Here is a 9,568-nt window from a genome sequence, read left to right on the forward strand (position 1 = left end):
TAGATAGGGAACAAACAATTGTTCTCAGGTATCTATGCATCGCTTTCAGACAGACCCGATATTGAAAGATCAGTGGATTTAGGCAGTAAAGAGAAAATATTGGACACAAACATGAGGGAGTAGGCTCTGCAGTCGGCACTTCATCAAATCAAATGAAAATATTTTACGTTATAATTGTCTAACGCACATGTGTTGATTATATTTAAAAGTTGGAACTAACGCATTTTCCTTTTGGTTGTTGATAAGCGCTCTCTCCATGGACGTTGGTAGGTCAGTCGAGCCCTCCTCCCCCCTGGAAATAGGCATCCTTCATTTCAAGTTGCAAAAAAGGAGGAAGTTTCTTATTCTTATTGTTAATAACAGAAATAAAGTTAACTTGGTTAGTATTCGAACAGAGTAATCAATGTAAAATATGCATTAGATCGAAAAAATGAGTGAAAAATACAGGAACCAGGATATTTTTTTTTTCATATTCTACAATTTAATTCAAAGAATAAATGGTTCCACAGTTTTCAGAATTCGAAATATTATAATTTTAGATGAGGGCACACAATATAAACTTTGTGAGTATTTTTTCTAACTTCTAAAGTCCTTTCTTGAACGACACTTGCAAAAGTTAATAACAAAGTAAAACAACTGTGTATTTCAGTATACCGTAGTAACTATGAAATGTAAAAGTATTAATGGAAAATATTTGTGCTGGATATTCACTCGGTTTGTGGATCGAATAGCATGATAATAATAAACAACGACAATAATAATTAAATTCGAATAAAATGTATTTAATTAGTTATTATTAGTGTATAACAATATTTTTAATCGTAGTAATTATTATTATTTCTTTTACTGTTGTGATCGAAGTATTTCAATGTTTAGGCTATAATTAATGTAAGCTTCATTTCAACCTGGAGAAGTCTTTTCAAAAACATTGCCTTGGAAAATATTTGTATTGTCCCTTACATCTGCATCCAAAGGATTCGGGAAATTGCCAACCTTTTCCAGGTACCTTTGTTTCTCTACATCACTCAAAAATTTCAAGTGATCCATTTTGTTTCCGATCTTTTATAAGAAAATATGGTCGGTGCCGATCTGTATTCCACTTGTTTACATTGGAAAATTCGCCGCCCTCAATAATCGAATTGTTTGTTTACTCGGGAATAACCCCAATACATTGCATCATGCCGTGTAGGGAATGATGTGGAGGTAGGGACCCACCACATTCTCGATCTCTGCCATTTTTGGATGTGACGTGATCAGCACCACGCCCCGGCCGCCTTTATCTCCGACTCTATGGTTGCCCCCAGGTACCCATTTACTTGAGGCTGGGTAAGATTTATGCAGCATAGCTTTTACTTTTTTAAAGTTACTTACACCAGTTGCGAATCGTGAACGCAGCTCCAACTTGTTTTAGTTTCCATTTGAAAAATATCCTATCCTCTGTTTGACGCCACAGGAACTCATAATAACATCACAGTTTGATGTCAAAATGAAGTAATTTCGAATTTGTCGTGATTTTTCCAACAGTTTGCTTTCGATATTTAAACCGTCAGTATTCCAACGTTGACATTCGAAAATCAACGGCCACGAGTATCTACTATGGTTGAAAATGTTATGCGACAATCTTCGCACGCTGTCTGGAATGCAAAAATTGTTTACAGTTTCCTGATTTCGACGCGGAGAGGCAGACAATGCGTGGTCTGTCAGAGCGACCAACAGGGGCTGTTTAGCTACTCGTGTTACAGTTGCATCATGACACGATTGTAGTAGCGCGGATATTTATTGCAGGAAGGAGTGTCTTCGGCAGTTGAGTGTCAGTCTGTCGAAGGGTAAGAGTGTCTCTCTCAGTGCTCCGTGGCTGTGTCAACTCTTCCGTTCAAGGTAGGAATTTCGAAAGACACTATGTATTTATAGTTATGTATCTCAATTTCCAAGAACGCTTTTGTTTTACCTCGATTCTTCACATGCTAAGGGGTCCCCTTCGGAAATTTCTTTGAAAATGGCCACAAAATTTTGATAAAATGTGATAATAATATAAACAAATATAACTAACTATCTGACATAACTTGGTTTCAAAGTTATAACTAAATTTGATTTTAGGAAGGACCTCCGCTCACGATGTTGTTAGCCGCGTTCGAGTATACATTTCATAAATGTATATTGAAATAGAGATTGGGGCGTGGTTTGTACTGGAGAAGCTTCTGGTTGGACGAAAACTTATAAACAGCATCGTCTGCAAAGCAAAAATATATATAATTAAAATGGAAAGTACACAAAATGATAAAAATAGACCCTAACAACTACACATTTAGAAATGAATAGACAAAATAAATTATTGAAGAAGACAACAAAAGGGGTTAGATGTTTAATGACGTACATACTAGGTAACTATTACGTAGCTTACTTGAAATTAGCAGTTGTATTCACACCTTGGTGCACTGGCGCACGCAGGATTTTGTCGGAGGGGGAGAGCTGGGCTTGAAAACTTGGAGAGTGCAAAGCTGAGTTCAGTGTCGCAGGAACGTTTTTTTTTTAATTTCGGGGAGTTGGCGGCATGGGAAATTTAATTTTAGATTTGTACACAATTTCCGGTTTTTAGAGGAAAGTTTACCTAAATAAAAATTCCGAAAGATAGACCTCGTTCTGGGTTCATTTCGAATGTGATGGAACGGAAAATCAGAAGTTTGTCACTTGAAAGTTTTGATTCATTGAATTGCTTTATCTTACTTTGCTTTTGTGCTACTTTTATCTAATTTGCGAAGATGGAGATGAGTGATGACATGATGAAATTGATGAATGGACACTCACAAACATTGCCCAAGACGGGATTCAAACCCGGGACCCCTGGCGTCGTAGAGCGATGTGCTACCACTCCGCCACGGGGGCCGGCTAAGTTACGTGAAAGTAGCGAACAAACATGCATCTATTCATTTTAATGCAGGGTGCGATTTGATGGGGCGGGGGTAGGGGGGGATTCATCCCACTGTCCTGAACCATCAAACCTATGAATGATACAACTCAACCAGAAATGATTATTACCAATCCACTGAATATGCAAGTTATATTATCAATTATATATCATACTTACAATTTTCTTGTCCAGTTAAATTACGTTCACCTGTTCCTACATAAAAATTTCGTTAAGCAATTTATGACGACTGTGTACAATATATGGGTCCCGTGGGCAGGAGCGGCGCCAGAAATTTTCGACCGGGTGGACAGAAGCTCCATAGTGATACATTAGGGTGGGCAGTATAAATGTAAGACCATGTATGTGTATGTAAGACGTATGTATCCCCCTCTCTCTCACACTCCTGATTTTCCTCTTACTTCTTTTCCCTTCCTTTCCTTGTTTTCCTCTTTATTCTTTTCTAATCTATTCTCACATCTTGTTCCATTTCCTTTCGTTTTGTCTCTGATGGACACAATTATTTCAAGGAAGTGTTTACACATGCGCAGCCGTACCCCAGCCATACATTCTAATCACATTCTTTCATGCATGTTAATACAGTGAAATAAATGTGAATTAAGTTTAAGCTTGTGTTGCAAATACAAGGCACATAAAGGTAAAGGTAAAAAAAAAGGTAAAGTGTTCCCCTGTGCTTAGCACCACGCCATGAAGGCGTATAGGTGGTGTGGGGGTAACGCTTTCTTGATCCGGTCGTGAGTGGGGGTGATGTGATCAACATCACGCCCCTGACCGCCTTTACCCCCCGGGGTTTCCCCCAGGTACCCATGTTATTCGACGCTGGGTGGGCGCCGGAGCCGCTTCCATCGTTAGAAAAGTTCCCGGATTTGAACCGGCCGGGGATCGAACCCGGGACCTTTAGCATGGTAGTCAGACGCGTTACCGACTTTTTTTTTTTTTTAAAAGGAAAGCCCCTATGCGGAAGCTTCCCCCATCACACTTCATTCACTCATATCATTTCATTCATATTTCAATTTCAAGACTTTTCAGGACAGACAATCACAAACATCCATGGCCGAGCCGGGAATCGAACCCGGGACCCCTGGCGTCGTAGCGCGATGTGCTAACCACTCCGCCACAGGGGCCGCCCACTGAGCCACCGCGGACACTAATACAAGGCACATACTTGATTTTATGTATTCGGCGACAGTGATAGAAAGTGCGATGGTAGACAATCGTGAAGTTTCTCGTAATTTAAATGCATGTTCCTGAGCATAGTATTTTCATCGTATAAGTTTTTGACTGAAAGAGTTTTCTTACTCCTTGGGGTTACTTTTCTTAGCTTACAAGGTTTGTACAACTGACAAATCTATCTGAATGTTTGTAGTAACAGTTATTGGGTGCCAACATTTGAGGAGCAAGGACAATATACGCAGGGGTGCCCATCTCCCCCAAGGCCAATGGCGCATCCCCACAAAAATCATGTCCATGTCATCCGCCCCCCCCCCAAAATAATATCATTTGCACCCTGAAACTATATCGTAATCCCTACACCGAAAGTAACTTTTTCCTTAGCTTTTTTGTTCCAAATGATACACTTGCTTTAAAATAAGCAGTATACCAACACTAAGCACTATATTTTAAGAAGTGATGTTACTCATGAATATGGAGAATATCGCTCATGTCTTGTAATGCAGCTATAGCATAAAAATTCACATCCACCTCAGTAAAGCGCCAAACACGCATTGTTGTAATAAACACATTATTGCGAGCGAAGCGAGCAAGAACATTTTTACATCCATTAATTAGCAAGATTTCAAGAATATTAATTTAACGGGGTGTCAATACTTTCTTAGGATCCCGGGATATTTAGTCTTTCCCAACTTCTGTTTTGGCACGTTCGGGGTCGAAAACGTGTGGATACCATATCGCTAAATACAGTCTCCAACATTTAATGTTCAAACTCTCTCTTCGCTACAAAAATCCCTTGACAATCTAAGATTTAACACTTCATCAAAAGCTTCCTGTCTTCCCCTTTAAATTTAATACTCAATCCTACCACAAAAATGTCCATGCCAATTTTAGACTTACTGTTGATTTTGAAGACTGGATATTGCCTCCTCCAAAAAATTAATTCTCAGTCTCCACACCAGAATTTCTGCAACATTCTAAGACAATAGTAATACGCAAGAATTGGATACCTTAAGGCTCAATGCCCCTCTAACTAAAATACCCGCCATAATCTAAGACTTAGAGTTGAATACTGTCCCCGCCAACGTTTAATTCAGAATTCCCCACAGAACCCACGTGTCAATTAAGGCCTAATATATAAAAGTTGGATATTTACACCTCGCACCTTCAATAATGACCTTAAACGCTTTCTTTTCTTCATCTAATGGATTAAATATGGTGAATTTAAGGTGTAAAATTTTTACCTGTATTTTGGAAAAATATATAAATGTTCAATTTTACATTATTTGAAGGGAAAAAAATCCCCCATAGAATCTCGATGGCGCAGCCTGCGCCATAATCCCCCTGTGGGCACCCCTGAATATACGTTTTCTTGGCAGAAAAAGGCTTAGCATAGTGCGGGCAAAAAGTGGTAAAATGTGGCTGGGGAACTGCATCTCCCACTTCCCGCTCCTCCTTATCGCCGCCACTGAATGTTTGGATTAAAATGAACGTCTTATTAGGAATGATTTAAAACACACACGGAAAACAAATTATTTGTTCATTGTAAATTAAGTATCCCTAGGGTAATGAAAGGCTATTTTGACAAAATATCACTCGTCATAAGTAATAAACAAGTAAGATTGAGAAATCTGTTCAGAATTTAAGAGATTATTAGGTAAGTTGCTCTTCGTTCTCTGAAGAACTGTCATATTACTAATGCGGGAGAAGCAATACGTATAGTTACATGAACATATTTTTTGAGGTAACAATATGATTTAGGACACAAGGAATTCATCCGAAGTTAATCATCGTACCAGTAATATTTCATCTATTTTTCATTGGGTTGTATGGCGTGACCATTTCGAACACACTAGAATGTCAACGTCTATCCTGTGCAGCATACCCTGGAAACTTTATTATTTCAGGGCAACGAGTCCCTGGCGCCTGCAACCACTGTCAAAATAATAATTTATGAGGGTTTGTATTTTGAGTGTCAGGGAAAAATGACTTACAAATTCTACAATAAAACAAATCAACCAGAACTTTACTTACTTACTTACTTAGTCGATCCTCTTCTACCTTGCGGTGTTGAGGTTTCCCAAAGGGTCTTCCATCGGATTCTGTCTTGGTCCAGCTCCTTTGCTCTCCTCCACTCTCCTCCTCTAGCCTCTACAGCTGCCTTCACATCTTCTTCCCATGTTCTTCTGGGTTTCCCGCGTGGTCTTGCTCCTTGCATCTTTGCATTCAAGGCTTGTTTAGCTATTCTGGAGTCTTCCATTCTTTGTATGTGCCCAAACCATCGTAACTGGTTCTGTTCGATTCTCTCAAGCACTGGTAATACGCCCAGGCTAGCTCTAATGGTCTGATTCCTAATTTTGTCTCTTCTTGTTTTCCCTTCTATTTTGCGGAGAAATCTCATTTCTGAAGCCTGTATTTTACTCCTATGTTTATTTGTCAAATGTCCAGGTTTCACTACCATAAAGTAATGTAGGTAAATATATCACTTTATACACACGGATTTTCGTATTTTTGGTCACTAATGGATTATTTAGGAAATTTCTCTTTAGAGCATTTAAAGAGTCTCCCTGAGGCTTGGGGTCGAGCTATAATTTCACCATCTATTCTACCATCTTGCTGCACTATAACCCCGAGGTATTTAAAATCTGTAGTCTGTTCTAATGTCGTTCCATTATTCAAAGCAATCTGATGTATATTTGGCTGTCGTGCCATCATCATGGTCTGAGTCTTTTTATCATTTATCTATACCCCTCTTTTTTAACTCTTTTTCCCAGATTCTCACGTTCTTTTGTAAATTACTTTCGGAATCTCCCAATATTAATATGTCATCGGCGAAGGCACAATGGTTTATATATATTGGTTTTAAAAACCTATACCCCAGCTTGAATTTCTGTACCTTCCCATTGCATGATTTAATAACATCATCCATTAAAGTGATAAAGGGGAGTGGGCTAAGGATACATCCTTGTTTAAGTCCTACTATAGTCTCAAATTCTTGAGACTCTGCATTGCAGGTGCGGACATAGTTTCTACATTTCTTATACAGACTCTGCGTTGCTGTAATTAATTGATTGCTAACCTCTCTTTGTTTTAGTATTTTCCATATTTCATCCCTCGGAATGGTGTCGAAAGCTTTCTCTAGATCTATGAAAGCCATAAGTGCCTCTTTTCCATATCTCATCAGTTTTTCACTGATCTGTCTGATGGTAAATATGAGGTCTTGTGTGCTTCTTCCTGGTCGGAATCCGCACTGTGCCTCGTCTAGCTGTGGCTCTACTACTTTCCTTATTCTATCTTCTAGTATCCTCGCATATACTTTCCCCGGCACACTCAATAGTGATATCCCACGATGGTTTTTGCAGTCTCTATTATCTCCTTTTTTAAATATTGGCACAATGACACTACACTCCCATTCAGCTGGTATCTTCTTTGCTTTCCAAATTAGATTAATAATCTTGAGTAGTATGTCTTGACCACTTTTGCCCATGAATTTAAGCATCTCAGGTGCTATCTGGTCATGTCCTGCCGCTTTGCCTAGTTTCATTTTCTTTAGTGCTCTTTTTTAGCTCCTCCATAGTTATTTCTTCTTCAGTTTCTCCCTCCTCTTGGTGTTGCTGTTTTTCTTCCTCAGTCTGTTCTTTCTCCTTTTCTCCAATTTCCATATTTCCTCCAAGCAGTTCTTGGAAATATTCTTTCCACCGCTCCATAATGTCATTTTCACTTCGGAGGAGGTTACCACTTTTGTCTTTTTATGAACTTAAGAGGACATTGCTTCTCTGTTCGCATCGATTTTAATACTTTGTAGAACAGCTTTTGGTTATTTTGTAGGTTTCCTTCCATTGCTTCTCCAAATTTTTCCCATGACTGTTGTTTTGAATCTTTCACTATATTCTTCACTACTAATCTTTGATGTTTATAAGCTTCATAGTCACTTAAATGTTTTGTGAGTAGATATTTTTTTTTTCACCGTTGCTTCTTTTCCTTTACCATTTCTTTTATCTCTTCCGTCCACCATGCTGTTCTTCTCTGTTGTTGCTTTCCGCTGGACTTTCCGCAGATTTCGGCCGCTGCTCCTAAGCTTGCCTCTTTTTATAAACTCCATATTTCTTCCAGTTTATCTTCTCTCATAGTGGGCCATTCCAATGTTTCCACCCTTTGTTTCACAGCCTCTTGATAGTCTTTTTGTCTTGCCTCTTCTCTCAATTTATATACCTTTATTCTTTCTTTAGGTTTCCTTTTGTTATCACCAGGGTCATTGGTCTTGATATTAACATGTAACTGCATAATTACTAAATAGTGGTCACTTCCAATCTCGTAACCTCTATATGCTCTTGCATCTAAGATAAATCTCCACTGTTTCCTCTGTGTCAATATAAAGTCAATAATAGATTTTTCCTTTCGGCTGGGGACTTCTCTTGTATATCTATGTGTTTCTTTATGTGGGAACATTGTGTTCGTAATTACAAAATCATTTCCTGCACACATATCTAGTAATCTTCTCCCATTATTATTCTGGTGCGTCTCGCCGTATTTCCCTAACAGCCCTTCCATTCCTTCTATGTTATTTCCAACTCTGCCATTAAAGTCACCTAATACAAAGACAGCTCCCATGGTGTCATCCACTGTCCTCTGCAGCTCTTCGTAAAATCTATCTTTCTCTTCTGCTATATCATCTTCATTTGGTGCATATATAGCAATAAAAGTAGTGTCTTCATTTATGCTACTGTTAAAGGTTAAAGTTACCAAGATTATTCTTTCATTTATGAATTTCCAGCATTTAACATAATGTCTGTAGGCCTCGGAGATTACTATAGCCACTCCTCCTTTTGCTCTCTGTTCTTTGCCTACGCCTGAATGAAACATTAGGAACCTTTCACCACTATTTGGTTCTATTATTTGTTCATATCCATTTCCTTTTTCCTTGGTCTCTGTCACCGCCAATATATTCAATTTTACTCTCACCATTTCCGTCATTAATTCAAACTACTTTCCAGCAAGTCCACGTACATTCCAGGTTGCCACTCTCATTATCCTTTTCCTCTCTTGGTCGTCAACAGTTTAATCAGTCCGGTTTCTCCTCTGTAGTTTCTTTTAATAATTTCATCTCGGACACTCGGGTTATCAGCCCTAGTTCCAAAGCCTTGTGGGAGGGGCTGCCTCCCTTATAGCCCTCGGCCTGCTAGATTTTCTTTTAGGGTTTCTTCCCTTAGCCTTTGAGGTTTCTCCCTCTCACTGCAAGGCAGCAGTTTGCCTCGGTCCGGGACTGCTTATTCGGGTTTCCCCTTATTCGCAGCTAACCCCCATATCTGGGGGCCATTCGCTATCTGCCACCTGCGACCCGCCCAGTAGCTGAGGCTCGCCCTGGGAACCAGAACTTACTCTTCCAAAAATGGAGTTTCATTAGTTTATACCTCTTAGAAAGTTGAGGTGGTAATTTCAATCGCACAGCGTTTCATTAGTGGATCAAGGCAG

General features: G+C 39.2%; 1 protein-coding gene across 1 annotated transcript; it reads right to left on the reverse strand.

Moving 5' to 3' along the window:
• Window positions 1–8,185: 8,185 nt before the first annotated feature.
• LOC145982633 (protein CFDP2-like) lies at window positions 8,186–9,061 on the reverse strand. Its single transcript, XM_083116011.1, has one exon. It carries the CDS (start codon window positions 9,059–9,061, stop codon window positions 8,186–8,188), a length of 876 nt encoding a protein of 291 aa, XP_082972137.1.
• Between the last annotated feature and the right edge of the window lie 507 nt (window positions 9,062–9,568).

The sequence above is a fragment of the Lepisma saccharinum genome, unplaced genomic scaffold (assembly GCF_977018435.1).
Source record: "Lepisma saccharinum unplaced genomic scaffold, izLepSacc3.1 HAP1_SCAFFOLD_268, whole genome shotgun sequence".
Classification (NCBI taxonomy): domain Eukaryota; kingdom Metazoa; phylum Arthropoda; class Insecta; order Zygentoma; family Lepismatidae; genus Lepisma; species Lepisma saccharinum.

Excerpts from the sequence above, each read along its gene's own strand:
- LOC145982633 (XM_083116011.1), bottom strand. The coding sequence starts at position 9,061 with ATGGTGAGAGTAAAATTGAATATATTGGCGGTGACAGAGACCAAGGAA.